At 37.7% G+C, this 25,609-nt stretch overlaps 1 protein-coding gene across 1 annotated transcript in view; it reads right to left on the bottom strand.

Moving 5' to 3' along the window:
- Positions 1–24,873, bottom strand: part of LOC127621018 (synaptophysin-like) — a 28,552-nt gene extending 3,679 nt beyond the window's left edge. Inside the window, exons 1-6 of the mRNA XM_052094429.1 lie at positions 24,412–24,873; positions 22,551–22,616; positions 20,070–20,194; positions 4,688–4,886; positions 2,647–2,838; positions 1,782–2,107 (exon numbers count right to left, since the gene is read on the bottom strand). Coding sequence (XP_051950389.1) covers positions 1,823–2,107; positions 2,647–2,838; positions 4,688–4,886; positions 20,070–20,194; positions 22,551–22,616; positions 24,412–24,873 — 1,329 coding nt within the window. The 3' untranslated portion in view covers positions 1,782–1,822. The remainder of the gene's footprint in view (positions 1–1,781; positions 2,108–2,646; positions 2,839–4,687; positions 4,887–20,069; positions 20,195–22,550; positions 22,617–24,411) is intronic.
- Between the last annotated feature and the right edge of the window lie 736 nt (positions 24,874–25,609).

Here is a 25,609-nt window from a genome sequence, read left to right on the forward strand (position 1 = left end):
TTATTTTCCTCAATATTCTACAAACAATTACCCATAATGACAACGTGAATGGAGTTTGTTTGAAATCTTTGCAAATGTATAAAAAATTAAAAAAAAAGATAAATAAATTAAAAAAAAAGAAAATCACATGTACATAAGTATTCACAGCCTTTGCTCAATACTTTGTTGAAGCACCTTTGGCACCAATTAGAGCCTCAAGTCTTTTTGTGTATGATGCTACAAACTTGGCACACCTATTTTTGGGCAGTTTCTCCCATTCTTCTTTGCAGGACCTCTCAAGCTCCATCAGGTTGGATGGGGAGCGTCGGTGCACAGACATTTTCAGATCTCTCCAGAGATGATCAATCAGGTTCAAGTCTGGGCTCTGGCTGAGCCACTCAAGGACATTCACAGAGTTGTCCAATAGCCACTCCTTTGTTATCTTGGCTGTGTGCTTGGGGTCGTTGTCCTGATGGAAGATGAACCTTCACCCCAGTCTGAGGTCCAGAGAGCTCTGGAGCAGGTTTTCATCAAGGATGTCTCACTGCATTCATCTTTCCCTCGATCCTGACTAGTCTCCCAGTTCCTGCCGCTGAAAAACATCCCCACAGCATTATGCTGCCAACACCATGCTTCACTTTAGGGATGGTACTGGGCAGGTGATGAGTGGTGCCTGGTTTCCTCCAGACATGAAGCTTGCCATTCAGACCAAAGGCTTCATCAGACCAGAGAATTTTGTTTCTCATGGTCTGAGAGTCCTTCAGGTGCCTTTTGTAATCTCCAGAGGAGTGGCCACTCTACCATGGAGGCCTGATTGGTGGAGTGCTGCAGAGATGGTTGTTCTTCTGGAAGGTTCTCCTCTCTCCACAGAGAAATGCTGGAGCTCTGTCAGAGTGACCATCAGGTTCTTGGTCACCTCCCTGAATAAGGCCCTTCTCCCCCGATTGCTCGGTTTGGCCGGGCGGCCAGCTATAGGAAGAGTCCTGGTGGTTCCAAACTTCTTCCATTTACGGATGATGGAGGCCACTGTGCTAATTGGGACCTTAAATGCAGCAGAAATGTTTCTGTACCCTTCCCCAGATCTGTGCCTCGATACAATCCTGTCTCAGAGGTCTACAGACAATTCCTTGGACTTCATGGCTTGGTTTGTGCTCTGACATGCACAGTTCCTTTCCAAATCATGTCCAATCAACTGAATTTACCACAGGTGGACTCCATCAAGTTGTAGAAACATCTCAAGGATGATCAGTGGAAACAGGATGCACCTGAGCTCAATTTTGAGTGTCATGGCAAAGGCTGTGTATACTTATGTACATGTGATTTTTTTCGGTTTTTATTTTTAATAAATTAGCAAAGATTTCAAACAAACTTCTTTCACAATGTCATTATGGGGTTATGGGAGAAAACAACATTTGATTGAAACATAGTTAATGTTACACAAAACTGAACTAAAAATATTAAAACTACTACTGGACAACCCTGACATGCAATGTGATGAGGTCATGTAACAACAATATATCATAGCCCTTGTTTGAAATGTTTATTGTTGAATAACATATCCAATTCAAGTAAAATATATTTTTTTATTCTAGGTAGTACACAGTATTGTGTAGTGTGCAGTATTCAGTATGTAGTAGGCTAGCTATGTTAAGAATATTTCCTTTCTTAACATAGCATAAGCAGATTTCAGAATGGCATAATACCATACTAATCTACTTCTCCTTATACGAAAGATATAGTAAGAGTACTTTTGAGTAATATGTCATTACGAACTCAGCCATATATTTCTAAACATCACCTACCAGTCCCCAGTCGCCTTCCGCTTCCTGAGATATTTCCCCACTCACATCTGGTTGGCAAAGGAGGTGGGTGCCCCCTGCTGCTCGTAGCCGGCCTGGCCATAATCTCCACTCTGATTGTAGCCTTGCTGGCTGTAGTCAGGCTGGTAGCCTCCCTGGGAGCCGGCGTATGGGTCTGGCTGCCCATAACCTCCCTGTCCGTAGGAATCAGGAGCGGGCTGCTTCTCCTGGGCGGGTTGTTGACGCATAAATGGTGCGATGATTCCGGTCTCCTTAAACACGAACCACAGGTTACCTGTCCACAAGATCAGGTTCAGGAAGCCAAAGACCTGGAGTGCAGAGGGTTAACGAGAGATATTGAAAGAGCAGCACTAAAAAGTGTCTTTGAAAAGAGACCCAGACAAACAAATATGGATTATGGTCTTGAGGTCCCAGGGCACCAACCATGTGTCACAATACATACGATCTCAAATAAACAAAAAATATTTCAGTCAGTTTTTAAGACTTACACATTTTAAATCTGAATTGAGTAACCTTTAAATAATTTTCATATTATAAATTCAGAAAATAAAAATAAGGAGGAGTATGAACTTCAAAAACTTGCTTTGGGTATTAATTGAACTTAATGTGTTAATGCTGGAGAGGGGCCAGGAACAGGTAATAGTTTTCAATTCTTTGTTTATTTCACATTGCAGTCTAACTGTCACTGACACACATTCAAGCACTATTTGTCTATCCATATCAATATTACATCTACAGGGCACTGGCCAACATTGGTCTGATCCATAATCAGTTCTTGCAGACACAGCTTTTTAAGTTGGCTTCCTTTCAGCCAAACCTACAGTGAAGCCAAATAAAACTGACTCACCACAGAAGTATTAAGACCAGACATGACAGGGTCGTAAACTTCACGGCAGCGGTTACCCTCCAACTCACAGGCAGGGATCAGTTCCAGGACTTTCTCGGAGTCCGTAGCTGTCTTCACATCTGACAAACCCTTTGCCCATGCTGATGAGCTCACCAGCCACATGAAGGTGAATACACACGTCACGCCAAAATCCTGTATTAATGGATATATAAATGTTGTCATTCAAAATCTCAATCTCTGCTTCAATAATTCAATATTTTTTTTCTTTGTTTACACATCCTCACATGTATCTCAGCAACAAAACCAACAGCTAATTTAAAAAATGAACTTTTGTGGCTTTTAGTCCTTTTAGACTATTATTAGCAGCAGACCTTTTCCCACTGCAGGGACTAGAGCCCGTTTTAGGTTATTTTCCCTGGGACAAGTATTTTTCATCGTTTTCGCACGAGACACTTTAGTTTCTCGTAGCCGTTTTAAGGGACATTTTTAGCTTCTACTCTGTGGGGTAGGGGGAGGTGCTGCAGCCTGTGATTGGTCAAAAACCTATGATGCACAAAGCAATGGAAAACACCATTTGTAAACAAAATTGTAGCTGCTAGCCTTTTACGCAGAGGATTGTGATAATTTTACAATTCCCTTAACAGAAATAACATAAAACCAACAAAGTATCCAAAGAGAATCACCCATTTCACAAATGTGTGTGTGTTCAAAACACACCTCGAGTTTTCATCGCATCTTTATTGTTTGAACTGTGAGACTATACAGAAAATAAAGTGATTTATGGATTACTTACTACATCGAACTTTCCTTGGGACGAAATTATCATGTGTTTATTGAGAGTGGGTATGTAACATGATCAATGGAAAGGAGGAGGCGAGAACCGGCTTTTCAATATAAATAATAGCACGCACGCTAACGATCTCTCTCTCCCGCACGATACTCAGCAGTTGACCTTTATACCTCAGAGGCTTGATTAGGGGACCGGGTGTGTATGATCACGACTCGGCCCCGCCCTCCGTAATTTAACTTATTATAGACTAAACCGAAATGAAATCTAGTTTACATGAGGGAAAAATTGTGTCCATGTACTGCTAGGTTAGCTTGCTTCAAGACGTTTTTTAAGTAAATGAATGAGTATTTTAGTACAGATTACTAATTTATCTTGAGACTTATAGGCCTTTATTGTAAAAATCATGTTGATAAATAGGTTTATAGTGAATTTTCACCATGTTGTCCGCTCAGTTCAGAATGTGCTGGATGGTAGTCTGACCACCTCATCTCTCCTCTCACTGCGGCTTCGTGACGCTGCACTGTGCTGCTCACACGGCAAGTGTAAACTGTAACCTGAAGACACATGCTGAGTCCGAAAATTGGAAAATGCTGCCTTCTGAGGCTGTATTATGAGGTATGATCAAATAAGGTGCTTTTTCTTAAGAGTTCCATTAATTCAATTACGCTGTCGTTTAAACCATTAACTGATTAGGCAGCTGCCAACATTTTCAGATGCAACCAAAGTTTGTGTAAAACAGCCCTAAAAAAAGTGTCGCTTTGATCCTAGAATTCTCCGTCGGTGTTGTTGATTTAGTTGATGTTGATGTTGCTATTGAATCACAAGTGCAAACAAAGTCAGAACAAAAATGGTATATACTAGATGACGTCACTACTAGTGTGAATGCAAGAGGGTAAAAGTCTCCTTGGATGTCCCTCATCAACAGTGTTTCTTTTCCAGGAAAATGGACCAAAAATACTGATTACTCATCTTGCACTACGCAGAATTAGATTTTTCCAATTAAATTCTCTGTAGAATGAGAATTGGCCTTTCTCTAATTCCACCTGCAACCAACACGCAAGTAGAAAATCATGGTTCATGGTTGTGGCATAAGTAAAGCCCATTAAAAAAAAACAAACAAACAAAAAACTTTCTATGTGTCCAGCCAAAACTTACTATTTCAATAGGAAAAATACGTCAACAGGAGAGAAAACTCGTCAAGCGATTTCATGGCGTCTTTAACTCTTTAATGTATAATTTAGGAAAACTCACAATCAGTGGTCCCTTATTGTTCTCACGGTACTTCTCAAAGGCAAAGATGTAGATGCTAAGAGCTGCCATGGAATACAGGAATGCAAAAACAGCAATGGTGACAAAGAACTCTGCTGAGGATGAGTAATCTCCAACCAGAAAGCAACGGTCATTATGGCTACCCTTGCAGGTGGGGACATCAAAATACACTTGATGGAGCCTGGAAGAGATCAAGCGGAGAAGAATGGTGAATTAGGGTTTTTGAGAGAACACATAACAAATAACACAGTTATTTAACTGGTGTATGTGGATAAAAGACAATGTTATGGTTATGGGACTACATTTACATATAAAGCCTTTAAATTAAGTCTTATCTAGTGTGACTTACAAGAGCCTTAGTTTCAATGTTAGTAATACACTAGATTTGGCTAGAGAAAAGGTACGGTTTATATTTGTACATTTATGGACCCTTTTTATATGTCTGTATTTGGAACACCGATATAAACTAAAATGGAGAAAACTTCTATTAAGACCGAAGCAAATATAATTTTTTTTAGTTCCCATTTGCAACAGTGACTATCCATGACTTTCAAAAAGAGAAATGAAAATAGAGAGAGGAATTATGACAGTGAGAAGAAACGTGGCAAATTGTCAATCCCTCAACAGCTGTATTTAAAAACCCCATTGCAGTAGTGGCAACTTTTTTTTTATTTATTATTAATACTACGATAATATAATCATTTTTAACATTTATACTAAATAATGAAATGTAAAAAATTATATATATTTTTTCTTCATTAAATAAAAAAATCACAATCTATGAAAAGGGTATTGAGATAAAGGGAAACTATATACACTGCCATTCAAAAGTTTGGGGTCACTTTACTGAAACCTTTCTCATTTTCTTAAAAACCTTTTGATTTCAAGGCGCATGCTTAAATGTTTAATATTAGTTTTGTAGACAAAAATATAATTGTGCCAACATAGTAATTTATTTCATTAAAAAACTAAAACTGTTTTTGAAATTGATGACTTGGACTGAATAATAAAGAAAAGCAGCTAATAAGTGCCCAGTATTGATGGGAACTCCTTCAATACTGTTTAAAAAGCATCCCAGGGTGATTCCTCAAGAAGCTGGTTGAGAAAATGTCAAGAGTATGTTTCTGCAAATTCTAGGCAAAGGGTGACTTCTTTGAAGATGCTAAAATATAAAACAGTTTTGATTTATTTTGGAATTTTTTAGTCACAACACAATTTCTATAGTTCCATTTCTGTTCTTCCTTATTCTTGATGACTTTACTATTATCCTTAAATGTGAAAAAAAAAATAAATAAATAAAAAAGAATAATAATAATAATAAAAATATAGCTGCAAGCAGCAATGCGGATTCCTCCTCAAAATGGCAAATCATTTAAAATTGATCAGTAGATGGTTGGGGATAAACCCTCCCAATTAAGGAATTCAAAAAAACATGTCTTCGTCTGATTCCTAAACAAAACATTTTCAATGTACAGGAAAATCCATACCGGACCTTATGGATCCTTGAGGCTTTTTTGTTCCCAATGAGAAATGCGGCATGTACACCAAGTTTCAGAAAAATTGGACAAATGGGGTGGATATTATATCATTTTGAAAAAAAAAATTTTGGGGCGTGGCCTGTAGCGCCACCTATGGGCAAATGTTGGTCATTCTTGGTTTGTGGGTTCCTGTTGGCCTGTAGTATAAATGTACAAAATTAGAAAATATTTGACCAGAAAATGGGAATTTTGGAGTGGCCTGTAAGCCCCCTAGGGGCGAATGTGGGCCTTTCTTGGTTTGTGGGTTCATGTCGGCCTGTAGAATCAATACACCAAATTAGAAAATGTTTGACCAGAAAATGGGATTTTTGGAATTACCTGTAGCGCCCCTAATGGCTGAATGTTGGCCATTACGTGGTTTGTGGGTTCCTGTTGGCATGTAGTATCAGTGTACCAAATTAGAACATTTTTGACCAGAAAATGGGAATTTTGGCATGGCCTGTAAGCCCCCTAGGGGTGAATGTTGTCCATTCTTGGTTTGTGGGTTCCTGTCTGCCTGTAGTATCAATGTACCAAATAAAAAAAAATTTGACCAGAAAACGGGAATTTTAGGCGTGGCCTTTAAGCCCCCTAGTGGCGAATGTCGGCCATTCTTGGTTTGTGGGTTCCTGTTGGCCTGTAGTACCATTGTACCAAATTAGAACATTTTAGACCAGAAAATGGGAATTTCGACATGGCCTGTAAGCCCCCTAGGGGCTGAATGTCGACCATTCTTTGCGCAGTACTTCAGAGTGATGTCATCTTGAAGCATGTTAGGTTTGAAAAACCATCAGTCAAAATTACATTTGATTTATTGACAGGTATATATTGTTAAAATTTGGACATTTACATAAACACGCCCCTTTCAGACATTTTGTATCACATTCATTTTTCCTAAGTAATGTTTTCAAGGATGTCCATTCTACAAATGTGTACCAAATTTCAAGTCAATTGGAGCTACGGTTCAGGAGAAGAAGAGTATTTTTAGGTTTTAGCAAATTTTCAGCGTACGGGAAAATCCATCATGGTGAAAGTTATGGGTCCTTAAGGCTTTTTTGTTCCCCATGAGGAATGAGGCATGTACACCAAGTTTCAGAAGATTTAGACAAATGGCGTGGAAATTGTATCACTTTGAATGAAAAATCACTTTGAAAATCTCTACTTTCACTTTCACTTCTCTCTTAAGATTTTTTTCTGTTTTTTTTGTGTGACTTACATAAGCATATCACAAGCAATTTTATTTGAAAGACTATCTAGGCACATGATAACACTGTATAGCTGTGACTGTTTATAACTATTTCAAAATGTAGCCTACAAGCTCACACTTTAAATGGTCAGTGCTTTGATTTTTAAATCATTAAAATAGCAACAGATCCAGTGAAAAAAATGGAGTGATTGGCTACTTTCACTTTCACTTCTCTCTTAAGATTTTTTTTCTGTTTTTTTGTGTGACTTACATAAGCATATCACAAGCAATTTTATTTGAAAGACTATCTAGGCACATGATAACACTGTATAGCTGTGACTGTTTATAACTATTTCAAAATGTAGCCTACAAGCTCACACTTTAAATGGTCAGTGCTTTGATTTTTAAATCATTAAAATAGCAACAGATCCAGTGAAAAAAATGGAGTGATTGTGTTTACATGCCATTCAAAAACGTGGCATTTTACAAGGTAAGAGAGAAATAAAAAAACTTAAAATAATACCATTTGTACTTCTCAATTACTTGGGAATGTCTATGTTCAGGACGAAGGCTAAATTGTTACTGTCTCTTTAAGAGGCTTTTATCGCATGATACGATACTTAAGGCACAGTTCAGTTTAATCTTTTGAGAACTGAGAAGTATCATTATTTTCGTTTTGTGCCATGCTTGTTGCATTTGTATTCATGGTGAGATGATAAAATACAGACTGCGTGAATGGTTGATTTTGTTCACTTGAATTCTGTGGCGTGTTTCAGAAAAATAATCGCGAAGACAGAGACTGAGCACCCTGTTTATTTATTTTACAAAAGCACAAGGTTTTGTTGTTATTGTAAGTGTACACAAATAAAAGTAAACATTTCATAGTTCAGTAATGATGTCTTGCATGTTTCTGTATGGGCAAAAATGACGCAGTATTTTGTTTAAGTTGTTTCCGCTGTTTCGAGAGAAAAATATAGCAGGACGTCATCTGGAATAATGCCAGAATAAAATATAATTATTCCAGATTTCTTTCTCAACTGTTTGTTCACTTGAGACATAACAGACTCCTCAATATATCATGTATTTTGACACTCTGTTGTATGAAATTGTCCGTTCAGGCGCAAGCAGCAGCGAAAGACATCGGAGTGCGTGAGTTAGACGCGACGCGGCTCGCTGTGTCACACAAACAGCTCGCAAACATGTATTTGAGTTGTTTTGACATTTGTTGAGTTGAATAGTGTAAAATCGGCTTGAATGTTCAAACAGGCAAACATTGTATACAACCGACAAACCTTCATGATGATCGCGAGCAAAAATGATCTCGCCTCGCGGTTTGCGTGTTGTCAGAGACAATTAAACAACATCATTCTCGGAAGTTTTGATACGTTAGGATTGATCAGCCCATCCCTACTTTCTTTAGACATATGTTTCATGTTTGTGTAAGTTTTTGTGGCGTGTTTCAGAAAGATATTCAGCTTAGACAAAGAGCACACGGTTTATTTTCTTTACAACAAATAAAAGTACAACTTTCATAGTTTGTGACGATGTATTAAATGTATCTGTATGTGCAAAAATAACGCAGTATTTTGTTTAAGCTGTTAACGCTGTTTCGAGAGAAAAATCTTAACAGGACACCACAGCGGCATCCGTGTTGTTCACAATAATTCATAATTAAATATATTGATACCCAATTTCTTTATCAACTGTTTGTTCACTTGATACATAACAGACACCCCAATATATCATGTATTTTGGTGTATGAAATTGTCCGTTCAAACGCATGAAGCTGTGAGCGAACTCTCATCGGCGTCGCGGCGTTAGTCGCGACGCGGCTCGCTTCGCTGTGTCACACAAACTGCTCGAAAACATTTATTTGAGTTGTTTTGCCTTTGTTGAGTTGAATAGTGTAAAATCGCTTGAATGTTCAAGCAGGCAACCATTGTACACAACCAACAAACCTTCGTGAAGATCGCGAGCAAAAATGATCTCGCCTCGAGGATTGCGTGTTGTCAGAGACAATTAAACAACATCATACTCGGAAGTTTTGATACGTTAACGCTGTCTCGATAGAGAAAAATCTAACAGGACATCACAGCGGCATCACTAGACCCCTTCAATAATTCATAATTCAATATATTGATACCCGATTTCTTTATCAACTGTTTGTTCACTTGAGATATAGCAGACACCCCAATATATCATGTATTTTGGTGTATGAAATTGTCCGTTGAAACGCAAGAAGGAAAGCGAACTCTCATCGGCGTCGCGAACGTTAGACGCGACGCGGCTCGCTTCGCTGTGTCACACAAACTGCTCGAAAACATTTATTTGAGTTGTTTTGCCTTTGTTGAGTTGAATAGTGTAAAATCGCTTGAATGTTCAAACTGGAAAGCATTAAGACACACAATTGATTTGACATACCTCCATGCAGGCGCAAAATGTCTTCTGTAGTCTAAGTCTGGAGCTCCACCCACTAGGAGACCGAAATGCTTCATTAGAGATTGCTACAGAAGAGCTGCATGTGGTAGACACAGTTACTCCAGTAGAGGGAGCCTCTTTGCTCAGCCAATGTAAGTGAATGGGATTTTACATGTGGACCATATTTGTCCAGTAGAGGGAGCACTTTTGCTCAGCCATTGTAAATCAATGGGATTTTAAACATTTTTGATCATCTTTTGTGTGTACATTTACATAAACACGTCCATTTCAGCCATTTTGTATTGTATTCATTTTTGCTAAGTAGCGTTTGGAAAGACATACATACTACACACGTGTGCCAAATTCCAAGTCAATTGGAGCTGAGGTTCAGGAGAAGAAGAGTTTTGTAGGTTTTCCAAAATTTTCACTGTACAGGAAAATCCATAATGGCAGAAGTATGGGTCCTTGAGGCTTTTTGTTCCCCATGAGAAATGAGGCATGTTTACAAAGTTTCAGAAGATTTGGACAAATGGGGTGGAAATTATATCACTTTGAATTTTTGTTTTTTGGGCGTGGCCTGTAGCGCCACCTATGGGCGAATGTTGACCATTCTTGGTTTGGGGGTACCCGTTGGCATGGAGTATCAATGTGCCAATTTAGAACATTTTTGACCAGTGACTTTTTGAGCTATTGGGGCTCAAGGAGAAGAATAATAATAATAATAATAATAATAATAAATATAGCTGCAAGCAGCAATGCGGATTCCTCCTCAAAATGGCAAATCATTTCAAATTGATCAGTAGAGGGTTGGGGTTAAACCCTCTCAATGGATGAATCCAAAAAACATGTATTTCTGTCTGAATCCTAAACGAAACATTTTCAGTCTACAGGAAAATCCATCATACCTTATGGATCCTTGAGGCGTTTTTGTTCCCAATGAGAAATGAGGCATGTACACCAAGATTCAAAAGAATTGGTTAAATGGCGTGGAAATGGTATCACTTTGAAAATATTTTTTGGGAGCGTGGCCTGTAGCGCCTCCTATGGGCAAATGTGGGTCATTCTTGGTTTGTGGGTTCCTGTTGGCCTGTAGTATCAATGTACATAATTAGAAAATATTTGACCAGAAAATGGGACTTTTGGGAATTACCTGTAAGCCCCTAGGGGTGAATGTTGGCCATTCTTGGTTTGAGGGTTCCTGTTGACCTGTAGTATCAATGTACCAAATTAGAACATTTTTGACCATAAAATGGGAATTTCAGTGGCCTCTAGTGCCCCTAAGGCGAATGTTAGCCATTCTTTGTTTGTGGGTTCCTGTTGGCCAGTAGTATCAATGTACCATATTAGAAAATTTTTGACCAGAAAACGAAATTTTGGGAGTGGCCTGTAAGCCCCCTAATGGCGAATGTGGGCCATACTTGGTTTGTGGGTTCCTGTTGGCCTGTAGTATCAATGTACCAAATTATAACTTTTTGACCAGAAAATGGGAATTTCGACTTGGCCTCTAAGCGCCACCTAGTGGTGAATGTCGGTCATTCTTGGTTTGTGGATTCCTTTTGGCCTGTACTATTAATGTACCAAATTAGAACATTTTTGACCAGAAAATGGGAATTTCGGCATGGCCTGTAGTGCCCCCTAGGGCTGAATGTTGGCCATTCTTGGTTTGAGGGTTCCTGTTGACCTGCAGTATCAATGTACCAAATTAGAACGTTTTTGACCAGAAAGCGAAATTTTGGAGTAGCCTGTAGCGCCCCTAAGGGCGAATGTGGGCCACACTTGGTATGTGGGTTCCTGTTGGCCTGTAGTATCAAAGTACCAAATTAGAAAATTTTTGACCAGAAAATGGGAATTTTGGCTTGTCCTGTAGTGCCCCTAGTGGCGAATGTCGGTCATTCTTGGTTTGTGGATTCCTGTTGGCCTGTACTATTCTTGTACCGAATTAGAACATTTTTGACCAGAAAATGGGAATTTTGGCTTGTCCTGTAGTGCCCCCTAGTGGCGTATGTCGGTCATTCTTGGTTTGTGGATTCCTGTTGGCCTGTACTATTAATTTACCAAATTAGAACATTTTTGACCAGAAAATGGGAATTTTGGCATGGCCATTCTTTGCACAGTACTTCAGAGTGATGTCATCTTTAAGCATGTTAGGTTTGAAAAACCATCAGTCAAAATTACATTTGATTTATTGACACGTATATATTGTTAAAATTTGGACATTTACATAAACACGCCCCTTTCAGCCATTTTGTATCGTATTCATTTTTCCTAAGTAACGTTTTCAAGGATGTCCATTCTACACATGTGTACCAAATTTCAAGTCAATTGGAGCTACGGTTCAGGAGAAGAAGAGTTTTGTAGGTTTTCGCAAATTTTCAACGTACGGGAAAATCCATCATGGCGGAAGTTATGGGTTCTTGAGGCTTTTTGTTCCCCATGAGGAATGAGGCATGTACACCAAATTTCAGAAGATTTGGACAAATGGCGTGGAAATTGTATCACTTTGAATTTTGTTTTTTGGGCGTGGCCTGTAGCGCCACCTATGGGCGAATGTGGGCCATTCTTGGTTTGGGGGTACCCGTTGGCATGGAGTATCAATGTGCCAATTTAGAAAATTTTTGACCAGTGACTTTTTGAGCTATTGGGGCTCAAGGAGAAGAAGAATAATAATAATAATAATAATAATAAATATAGCTGCAAAGCAGCAATGCGGATTCCTCCTCAAAATGGCAAATCATTTCAAATTGATCAGTAGAGGGTTGGGGTTAAACCCTCTCAATGGATGAATCCAAAAAACATGTATTTCTGTCTGAATCCTAAACGAAACATTTTCAGTCTACAGGAAAATCCATCATACCTTATGGATCCTTGAGGCGTTTTTGTTCCCAATGAGAAATGAGGCATGTACACCAAGATTCAAAAGAATTGGTTAAATGGCGTGGAAATGGTATCACTTTGAAAATATTTTTTGGGGCGTGGCCTGTAAGCGCCACCTATGGGCAAATGTGGGTCATTCTTGGTTTGTGGGTTCCTGTTGGCCTGTAGTATCAATGTACATAATTAGAAAATATTTGACCAGAAAATGGGACTTTTGGGAATTACCTGTAGCGCCCCTAGGGGTGAATGTTGGCCATTCTTGGTTTGAGGGTTCCTGTTGACCTGTAGTATCAATGTACCAAATTAGAACATTTTTGACCATAAAATGGGAATTTCAGGTGGCCTCTAGTGCCCCCTAAGGGCTGAATGTTGGCCATTCTTTGTTTGTGGGTTCCTGTTGGCCAGTAGTATCAATGTACCATATTAGAAAATTTTTGACCAGAAAACGAAATTTTGGGAGTGGCCTGTAAGCCCCCTAATGGCGAATGTGGGCCATACTTGGTTTGTGGGTTCCTGTTGGCCTGTAGTATCAATGTACCAAATTATAACTTTTTGACCAGAAAATGGGAATTTCGGCTGGCCTCTAAGCGCCACCTAGTGGTGAATGTCGGTCATTCTTGGTTTGTGGATTCCTTTTGGCCTGTACTATTAATGTACCAAATTAGAACATTTTTGACCAGAAAATGGGAATTTCGGCATGGCCTGTAGTGCCCCTAGAGGCTGAATGTTGGCCATTCTTGGTTTGAGGGTTCCTGTTGACCTGCAGTATCAATGTACCAAATTAGAACGTTTTTGACCAGAAAACGAAATTTTGGAGTAGCCTGTAAGCGCCCCTAAGGGCTGAATGTGGGCCACACTTGGTATGTGGGTTCCTGTTGGCCTGTAGTATCAAAGTACCAAATTAGAAAATTTTTGACCAGAAAATGGGAATTTTGGCTTGTCCTGTAGTGCCCCCTAGTGGCGAATGTCGGTCATTCTTGGTTTGTGGATTCCTGTTGGCCTGTACTATTCTTGTACCGAATTAGAACATTTTTGACCAGAAAATGGGAATTTTGGCTTGTCCTGTAGTGCCCCTAGTGGCGTATGTCGGTCATTCTTGGTTTGTGGATTCCTGTTGGCCTGTACTATTAATTTACCAAATTAGAACATTTTTGACCAGAAAATGGGAATTTTGGCATGGCCATTCTTTGCACAGTACTTCAGAGTGATGTCATCTTTAAGCATGTTAGGTTTGAAAAACCATCAGTCAAAATTACATTTGATTTATTGACACGTATATATTGTTAAAATTTGGACATTTACATAAACACGCCCCTTTCAGCCATTTTGTATCGTATTCATTTTTCCTAAGTAACGTTTTCAAGGATGTCCATTCTACACATGTGTACCAAATTTCAAGTCAATTGGAGCTACGGTTCAGGAGAAGAAGAGTTTTGTAGGTTTTCGCAAATTTTCAACGTACGGGAAAATCCATCATGGCGGAAGTTATGGGTTCTTGAGGCTTTTTGTTCCCCATGAGGAATGAGGCATGTACACCAAATTTCAGAAGATTTGGACAAATGGCGTGGAAATTGTATCACTTTGAATTTTGTTTTTTGGGCGTGGCCTGTAGCGCCACCTATGGGCGAATGTGGGCCATTCTTGGTTTGGGGGTACCCGTTGGCATGGAGTATCAATGTGCCAATTTAGAAAATTTTTGACCAGTGACTTTTTGAGCTATTTGGGCTCAAGGAGAAGAAGAATAATAATAATAATAATAATAATAATAATAATAATAATAATAATAATAAAACCATCAATTACAATAGATTCCCTCCTACGGAGGAATCTAATAATAATAATAATAATAATAATAATAATAATAATAATAATAAAACCATCAATTACAATAGATTCCCTCCTACGGAGGAATCTAATAATAATAATAATAATAATAATAATAATAATACCGACAAATACAATAGATTCCTCCTTACGGAGGAATCTAATAATAATAATAATAATAATAATAATAAAACCATCAATTACAATAGATTCCCTCCTACGGAGGAATCTAATAATAATAATAATAATAATAATAATAATAATAATAATAAAACCATCAATTACAATAGATTCCCTCCTACGGAGGAATCTAATAATAATAGAGTAAATGACCCTAAACTTTTGACCAGTAGTGTATCTATGTGCAAAAAGCTCTTTGGAGAAAAAGCACAATAAAAAATAAAATAAAATTAACAGATTTAAAAAACAATAAACGGTCATTTTAGGTTGAATAAAGTTGGAGGGGGGAATGCATGCACATCCAGCACTTCTGCAACAGGTGCTGGATCAGGTCAAAAAGCATTGAAATAAAACTGAATTTCTTAATGGATTCACACAGTTTAATTATTCCCTTCAGTTTCATTTAAAAATCACAGCAACATTTCGATCAGAATGATCTTCGTCAGGCACAAATCAATAGGCAACATCACTTTAAGTACTTTTGTTTCAACTAAACACATCATTATGTTCACCTGTTAATAATCATGGTCTATTATTTCATGATCATCTCACTTAATGAGAACAATTAATTAAGCGTTCAAACTTCAGCTAAACATTCACCAGTCTCCCACAATTACAAACAATCCACAAACATCAGTGAATCATGTAAATGTCGCAATTTAAGTAAAAGTTTAAAACAGCAAATATCAGACACAGGTCAAAGTCAAACAAATACAAACACCGATACAAAGGTAAACATTATCCCAAAAAGTCAATAAGTCACAAGAATGGATGGATATCAAAATCCAAGTTAAGACCCTTAGGGTACAAAGTTCTAAGTGTATAAATAGGCCTCTCTTTTTTAATAAAGTTTTATTAACATCACCACCTCTTATGGGTGATTTGACATGTTCAATACCAATGCATCTAAGAGTTGAAAGATTATGCTTTTTCAAATTAAAATGAACTGCCACAGTATTCTCTTGATCATTTGTACATATACTACTTTGATGTTCCGCAATCCTTGCTTTTAGAGCACATTGTGTTTTTCCGATATAGGCTAATCCACAAAGACATTTAATCATGTAAACAACGTTCTTTTTAGTACAAGTGATGACACTCTTGATTTTGAATTCTTTACCCGAATGGGGATGGGAAAAAAACATTACATTTTAACAGAAAATTACATTGGGCACAGTGACCACAACGATACTTGCCAAATGGGATAGATGACAAAAAATTTGTGGGACGGGTCATAGGCAATTCAGCTTTCATGACAAGATTATGAACGTTAGGGGGGCGGTTATATACAAATCTAATTGTAGAATTGGAACAAGATAACAGCATTATTTTCTTCAGATTTAACATGATTTGTGGTTATACATATGTCTTGATTTCTATTTTCAAATCTCCTAACAGTGGACTGTATCCAATTTCGTTATAACCTCTCTCTAAATCTTTTCATTAAGTCAATTCTTTGTAGTTCATAAGACTCATTAGAGCTACAAATATGACGTATAGGATTAAATTGACTAATAGGCAAACTGCTCTTCAGATGGGTAGGATGATACTTTGTCCATGCAGGAGTGTATTATGATCAGTCGGTTTTCTGTACAGGTCTGTAGAAATCTACACAAGATCCTAATTCATTCTCTGAACTAAAGAGATTACTAAAACCTTCGAGGTAAATCATCCTTTGTTCCTCTTAAGAATAGAAATGCTTCACTTGTGACATATTGTCGTCTTGTAGGTGGGGGGGGGGGGTCCGATAAATTTTCCCAACAAATGTGAGTACAAGGTACTCAACAAACTGACTATAGATCAAAGAAAAGCTTTAATGGAATTAAACCATTATAAAACAGTTATAGTTAAACCAGCAGATAAGGGTGGCTCTATTGTAGTTATTCATTTTTCTGATTATGATCAAGAAGTGAAATGATATTTGAGTGACAATGTATTTTATCACAAATTTAATTCTGATCCCACTAAGGTTTTTATGACCATGATTCATTATTATTAGCAACATTGTTTGGAATAAGGGTGAGATCACAAAACAGGACTTTACTTTCATGAAGTTTGAGTAACCAAGTAACCCAGTTATTTATATACTTCCAAAAATACATAAATATCTTGAAAAGCTTCCAGGAAGACCAATTATCTCTGGGATTGGGTCTCTTACTGAGAAAATGTCACCCATGTTGATTACTTTTTTTTTTAAAACCTATTGTGTTTTCATTACTCTCTTTTGCAAAAGATTCAATTGACATGATTAAGATCTTGAAAACTATTGAATTATCTGATGATACATTATTAGCCACCTTTGATGTTGAGTCTCTTTATACAAACATACCACATTAGGGAGGCATTGAAGCCATTGATCAAGTATTGATTGTATCAAAACATTGACCAATTTGGTGCTAACAAAATGTTTTTTTATGACTCTTTCTTCAAACTAAAGGTGCAGCCATGGAAAGCACTATGGGACCAAATTATGCCAATGTGTATGTGGGTTTCTTTGAACAAAAACACCTTTTCAATTGTTTTCAGCATCTGTTCTTTTTTCGCATATAAGACCCTAGCATAGATACATTGACGACATTCTTGTGATGTGGTCTGGTACTGAGAATGAACTGCTACAGTTTCAGCACTTTCTTAATGCAAGTGATGAACATCTTCAATTTACTGTCAATTTTGACTGGTCCCAAATCAACTTTCTTGATATTTTGATTATTAGGAATGGCAATATGATTTCTACAGATCTGTACAGAAAACCGACTGATCGTAATACACTTCTGCATGGACAAAGTATCATACCCATCTGAAACGCAGTTTGGCTATTAGTCAATTTAATCATATATGTCATATTTGTAGCTCTGAGTCTTACGAACTACAAAGTTCAAGTTTAGAGAGAGAGGTTATAACGAAAATTGGATACAGTCCACTGTTAGGACATTTGAAAATAAAAATCAGGGCATATGCTTAACCACAAATCAGGCTAAATCTGAAGAAAATAAAGCTTTTATCTTGTTCCAATTCTCCCCTATTTGTACATACTTAAAGAAGATTGTCAACAAACATTGGTACATTTTAAATTCAGATCCCATTCTTTGTGATGTTTTTAAAGAGTCACCTAGATTTGTATATAACCATCCCCCTAACATTCATAATCCTGTCATGAAAGCTGATTTGCCCACTAATTTTTTGTCATCTATCCCATTTGGCAAGTATTGTTGTTATAGGAGTGGTGGTGGTGTATAGGAGTGGTGGTGGTGTAGTGGTCTAATGCACATAACTGGTAAACTGGTAATCAGAAAGTCGCTGGTTCGATCCCCACAGCCACCACCATTGTGTCCTTGAGCAAGGCACTTAACTCCAGGTTGCTCCGGGGGATTGTCCCTGTAATAAGTGCACTGTAAGTCGCTTTGGATAAAAGCATCTGCCAAATGCATAAATGTAAATGTTGTGGTCACTGTGCCCAATGTAATTTTCTGTTAAAACTAAATGTTTTTTTCCCATCCCCATTCGGGTAAAGAATTCAAAATCAAGAGTGTCATCACTTGTACTACAAAGAACGTTGTTTACATGATTAAATGTCCTTGTGGATTAGCCTATATCGGAAAAACACAATGTGCTCTAAAAACAAGGATTGTGGAACATCAAAGTAGTATACGTACAAATGATCAAGATAATTTTTTCATAATTTGAAAAAACATAACACTGCATGCACAATTATTAGGCAAGTGAGTATTCTGATCTTATCAACTCCCAAACCTACTGCCAGTTTCTGGAAAGCTCTTTCTTCAAGCAGTGGTACAGGAAGAAGTTCTCAGCATTCAAGAAGTCCATGATTTTTATGCAGGACAATGCTCCATCACATGCATCCAAGTACTCCACCTATTGTCTAGCCAGTAAGGGCCTCAAAGAAGCCCAAATAATGACTTGGGGCCCCCTTCCTCCCCTGACTTAAATCCTATTGAGAACTTATGGGCCCTTCTCAAACATGAGATTTACAGTGAGGGAAGACAATACACCTTTTTGAACAGCATTTGGGAGGCTCTGGTTGCTGCTTCAGGGAAAGTTGATCGTGAACAGATCAAAAAACTGACAGAATCCATTGATGGAAGGCTCATGGCAGTTATTGAAAAGAAGGGTGGCTATATTGGTCACTGAATATATTTGAAAGGCCTAAAATGTTATTTGTCGCTTACTCTAAAAATTGAGAATAAACAATTGAGTTGGGAGAAATTATTTTTGTAATTTAGTTGCCTAATAATTGTGCACACTTGTATATCCCCCTGAGAAAGACAAATCTCACTTTTACTTTTGTTAAACGTTCAGGTTTGAGGTTCAATAACATTTTGGATTGACTGAGAGCATTGTGTTTGTTCAACAATAAAATGAATCCTGAGGAATACAATTTGCCTAATAATTGTGCATGCAGTGTAATCTTTCATCTCTTTGATACATTGGTATTGAACATGTCAAATCACCCAGAATAGGTGATGTTAATAAATTTGTATTAAAAAAAAAGAGGCCTATTATATTTATACACTTAACACCTTGTATCCTATGGATTTTGATATCCAATTTAATGCCCTTTTCTCCCAATTTGGAATGCCCAATTCCCAATAATTAGTAGGTCCTCGTGGTAGCGTGGTTACTCAACTCAATCTCGTTAACCACACACAACTTACTGAGGACAAGTCTCAGTTGCCTCTGCTTGTTGGCTCACTGAGCATGACACCGCGGAGACTCCCAGTATGTGGAAGCTCATGATACTCTCCGCGATCCACACACAACTTACCACCATTGAGAGTGAGAACCAGTAATCATGACCACGAGGAGGTTATCCCATGTGACTCAGCCCTCCTTAGCAACCAAGACACTGAGCTACCCAGTCCCCCTGATATCCATCCATTCTTGTGACACCCAAAAGATGTTTACCTTTGTATCCGTGTTTGTATTTGTTTGACTTTGACCTGTGTCTGATATTTGCTGTTTTAAACTTTTTTTACTTAAATTGTGACATTTACATGATTCACAGATGTTTCTGACTTGTTTGTAATTGTGGGAGACTGGTGAATGTTTAGCTGAAGTTTGAACTCTTAATTAATTGTTCTCATTAAGTGAGATTGAGTGACCATGAGATAATTTACCATGATTATTAACAGGTAAACATAATGATGTGTTTAGTTGTAACAAAATTTGTGATGTGTGCCTGATGAAAATCATTCTGATCTAAATGTTGCAGTGATTTCTTTATATTAAAGGGATTAATTAAACAGTGAACGGATCCACTTCAGTTTTATTTCAATGTTTTAGGTTCAATTACTTTATCAAGTAAACAACTATGACATGGCAACACAGCTCTTAAGGTTAAGTGTACCTGAAGGGATACTCAAAATCCACATCTATTTTCAGGTTACTCTGTGATATGTTCTTGCACTCCACACTCATCCTGAAGGAGCCCGAGTAACTCCCACAGGTTGAGAATGCAAAGATCGCAAACACCTAGAAAAGAGCAAGAACTTGAGCATGTGCATGTGCAATTATTCATAGCAAACGCTTATCCAAAATGTATCCATGTGCCACAAAACAATGTTCCAAACTTGCTCAAAAAAGTAAGAGCTATGACAGTGATGTAAGTGAAACACAGGGAAACAATGAGAGAACAGTAGAGATTTCTTATGTTTAATAGTAGATGCTCTAACAGTTGAGTCAAGGTCTCATGGAAGAGTTGTGTATTTAGGAAAAATTAAGGACATTAAGAGTTAATAGTCAGCCTTTATGGGTCCTGCGCAGTGATATACACAATCGCTTACTGAACAGGTGTTTGCCATTATGGCTGTAACTGTATTTAGCATTTTAGTATGACTGAAACGCTGTATTGACCAATCAGCCTTAGTGACAGAGCAACATATTTTTGGTGGTGGGATAACATTTGTGAAAATATTGAAAATGTGTGTTGTAAATATACTTTTGAAAGTGTGAATCAATTTAATGCTACTAAAAATACAATTCAAAATTATCAAAGAAAAAAACTCCGAAGAAAAGCATCTTTCTCCATGCGAGTCCAGCATCCTGGTGTGGACACAAACACATTTTTCCTTTCAGGATTTAAATCTGGGAGATTGAGTCACTGGAATAGATTGTATGTGGATTTTGGCTGGAGGATGGACTGCATGGAGAATGAAGCTATTCAATTTCACTGAGATACTCAGGTCATATCACTGAGCAGGGTTGTGTATGCAACAACACAGAAGACAAAAACGATCGACAAACTTCTACAATAGCTAATGTAAACCAAACGAAATAAAGACAAATCAGAAGAGAATATACAACGCTAAGAAAAAAATACAGCAATATAAACCAAACAAAAAATAACAAGTCAAACTAATGCAGTTATTGTACATAAACCCCCCCCCCCCCGAAAAAACAAAACAAGACAATATAAAATGAATATTCCAAGTTCAATACAAGTTAAGCTCAATAAACCGTATTCGTGGCATAATGTTGATAAACGCAAAACATAATTGACTTGTTCATTTTCTTGAGGAAAGTGAGACACAATTGAAGTGAATAGGGACAATATTTGGAGTGCTTAATGGCATAAATGTTTTATAACAACACTTAAATTAATTCTTCTGTTAAAACTTATATATTATTTAAGCTGAAAAGTTGTTTAAATTGTTGTTTTTACAGTAGTTTTAGGTTTGTTGATATTACATCATCATGGCAATGAAGTGTTAAATTGGACATAACTTTACACAGAAAAGGTTAGCAAGCGATTTCACACTAAAATCATGTTAAAACACATATTGTTTATGTCTTGTGGCTATACTTTTAAAACAGAGTATTTTAACCTCTACTGATTGGCCCCATTCACTTCAATTGTAAGTGCCTCACTGGAACCCAGATTTCTACTTTTCTTTTTTTTTAAAGGAGGGACAAGACAAAATTTATTTTTGTGGTAATCAATATTATGCCACCAATGGTGTCGATTGAGCTTATCTTGAATTGAACCCAGAATATTCCTTTAAACTAGACCACGAAAAAGTCAGCCAGGTCATACATGCACCAATAACAACCAAAACACATTAAAACCAAAATGACAACAGATGATAAAAGGATCAATTAAAGCATAATCAGTTCAAGCAAACAAACTCAGAAAATACTTTTTATATTGGGATGGGCCAATTCAGAGTTATTTTATCCAAACTAAGGGCGATTTGGTCCAATCATGCATTAAAATATTTCAGACATTATCATCAATAGTTTTGTTTTTGTCCAATGAGAATGAATGCACAATTAAAAATTTAGAATACACAGCCTGTCACAACATGGTGGCCCATTTCAGCTTATCGTGGCCGGCCCACCGGCAAAAATTTCCAATGGCCAGTACGTGCCTGCCCTTGAGTGTAAAGACACATATCCTGCAAATGTGGTCATGTTCAGGGTGCTACTGGGCTATTTAATGTAATTTTTTTCACCCCAGTTGAGAGTGAATGTGCATTGTGTGACCACTAGATGACACCATTACGCTGAAATTGTTAGTGCTCTTCCCACGTGCGCTGTGGTACCCGTCCACCTCAGTGCATCAGAGTGTGACTTGTATGAGACAGACAGGGAGTAATCAGTTTGAAACTTCAGTGGCTGTGAACGCTTGAATATGCATTTGTGGTCAACAGAATACACATACAATATGTATAAAGTAACACAACATCATGAAATATATAAGAGATCTGTTCTGGACAAAGCTCAAATCTCTGGTTTCAGTTTCAGGACAGAAATGAAATGGCTGAAATTGATGTGTGAACTAAAAATGGTCACCAATCCACCATAGTTTAAACAGAAAGAGAGAACTTACCCATTCTAAGGCTTTGATGAAGCCCAATGGGACTTTCAACACCCTGAATTGCCCATTGGCAACCAACTGTAAAACAAACAAACATGGGGGTACATGTTACACATAGACAGAAGAAGAATGACATTTGTTTTTGTTATTAGTATGTTGATAATATCTCTTCACCACGATGACTAATTGTACAAACAGGCCTCTAAAAACTCCAAGGCACATCATAGACCTTTTTCACACTCCGGATTTTGGAACACGGAAGTAAACGTTTGCAAGGTAAACTTCAACAGCGCTGAATGGGAGTGAACTTACCCATTTGCTCCAAGCGCAAAAAAAAAATAATTAAAAAAATAAAATAAAAAATCCACTTATTACATTTTTATTACACTTTCCAGAAGAGGAAAAAAAATTTAAACTGTGGATTAAGACAGTCAGATGGGAGAAGATGCCAAATATACTGTCACTCACTCAGCAGCTGCAATAGAAACCCCTCGCAGCTGTGGTAAAATGTATATATATATATATATATATATATATATATATATATATATATATATATATATATATATATATATATATATATATATATATATATATATATATATATAATTCCAGGGTAATATAACACAGAGCAAAATGTTATACATTTACAACAACAAAAAAATTATATATAAATCAATTGCGAGATTTACGCTGATAAATAAGGCGGAAACGCGTCATCACAGTCTGTGAAAAAGGTCTAGTGTATGTCATTAAAGCTGTGAAAGGCAATGGGGGGGAAAAAGGACCTTGAATCGTGGCCAGAGTGCATGTCACGCAAAACAGACCCGAGATTTTGCCTTTTGAAACCCATTTTAGAAAGCAAAATCTTAATGAGTGACGGTGCTGCTCCTCATTAACAATCCTTAGACCGTTTCTCAGAAGGATGAATTAGGCCCTTCACTGACGGCAAACATGGTCTTCTCGTCCAAGGGGTGCTCAGATGTACCGTATGTTCCGTTTCATGCATACATGATATTTACAAATATTTGCAAATCACTTTGGTGGTATTAGATATGGTTTATTCGGGTAGAGTGACGTGGGAAGGTGCGGTTTCACGCGACACCACTGTATGCCCGCGACAGTGGGATATTCAATACTATCCAAGACTCCTCTATGGTATTATACATTGACGTGTATAATATTTGCTTACTTATGAATTCAGCTTGTGTCACCTTGAAAAAAATTCTGTTCGATTACGTAATATTTGGCAATATAAATGTGTTTTTACCAATGGTTGATTGTGTTTAAGCTGGCACAGATTTCACGATCAATGTCTTATAGCCTAATATCCATGTAAAAATAATACAGATGGGTCTCGGCTAAGAGCTGAAAGTCACAGTATTGGGATGGAAGTCAGCTGCCATTTTAAACAGCATGTCCACAAGCGCATCTGCATGTGATAAAGGGCCTCTTGCATTCTCTGTGTATGGATGTTACGCATTTACACACTACAGAATATAATATTACCACAAATCATTAATGATTTGAAATACATATAAATATGCATTTAGTAAGTTTATTGTATGTCAACTGTATCCCTCAACCCACCCGAATACGTTACATTTAGCGTTTCATCAGATCTGCATTAAATACAAAAATCACAAGGTCATTGATGTCTTAAAACAAACAAAATTGAAATATACGTGAACAGACGGACAACATCAGCGGGGCACCTCTGCTCTATACGAATTTTCCACCACAATTCCTTAGCGCATCTTCATCACATACAATGCACCTCTGGCCAAAGATAAAGGAAAACATGCACATAATAAACATAGCATTAATATCCAAAATAACATCAGTCGATTCAATAGTGTCCAAAACGCCCTACCTGATTTATAATATCCATGTTAGTCGCTTGCTCGGAGATAGGAGAAATAGCTACAATCAGGGGGAGGAGAGTGATGGGAGCAGAACAGCCAGGGGAGGGGGAATTAAATATAAACGTAACAGCCTCAGTTGCGTCACGAGCTTCGAAAGGCGTGTTTTGGTGCGTAAAGACCAAAGAAGGTTGGGTAGACCGACGCGGATTTAATCTATGCGGGGAGATTGTCAGCCCGTCACAGTTTACATGGTGGTGAGAGATTACAACTTCAGTGAGATTCGTCTGAAGGAATGCTGTCGAATAATATTTTTTTCCCCAACAACGAGCTGGCGTTTCAGTTGGGCGGTGCACGTGCTGCGGAGACAGGCGTTGTATCGAACGCTGTTTCCCCCTAGCCCCGCCCCCGTCCAAACAGTGAAGAAAGCGCGCGCGTTCACAAAAAGCTCGCCCTCGAGGTTCTGTGCGCATACCACTGAGGTACAATGGAGAGCGCTAAGGCTCAAAACACTTTGGAGAGTGCTAAGTCTCAAAACATTATGGAGCGCGGTAAGGCTCAAAACAAATTTTTTTAGTGAAAGGCAAATTTCATGACTGTCTAGTTATATTTTGAAAATAGGGTGACAGAACCTATGTTTGTTGCTTTTTATGTCTTTATGAACACAACCACCTACTGTTATTTGAATAAATAATACTATATGTGAGAGTTTTCATTTTGAATATTGTAGACTTTAAGTAATGTGTGCTCACGCATATAACTGATTTTATTGGCTAAATATGCGACCGTTCTCAAAAGGCACAATTACTGGACATATTGATCATATTTCTCTTTTTTATTTCTTAGTACAGCTTTTTTTTTAGACTTGCAATTGCATGATGTGGCCACAAGAGAGCTGTATTGTCCACTTTAGTGCAGCTGTTTAGAGTAGTGGTTCTCAACGTGGGGGAGAGATCAGAAGGAGGGCGCAAATTGTTTTCAAGATAAAACAGAGACAGTGTATCATTTGGGTACTCTGTGTATTTTATTGCTTTTCAAGTAGATTGTACATAAATGAAAACCCCGCTCTGCATTAAAAAAAAATAAAAAAATTCCCTCTGCATTTTCTTTTTGATGGGGAGAGGCGGAGCGTAGTCTGCCTTTTATCTAGACATCAGTGCAGACATGTTTCAGAACATTAGCCGAATGGATTCCATATTGGTTAGAAGT

The sequence above is a fragment of the Xyrauchen texanus genome, chromosome 27 (genome assembly GCF_025860055.1).
Source record: "Xyrauchen texanus isolate HMW12.3.18 chromosome 27, RBS_HiC_50CHRs, whole genome shotgun sequence".
Classification (NCBI taxonomy): domain Eukaryota; kingdom Metazoa; phylum Chordata; class Actinopteri; order Cypriniformes; family Catostomidae; genus Xyrauchen; species Xyrauchen texanus.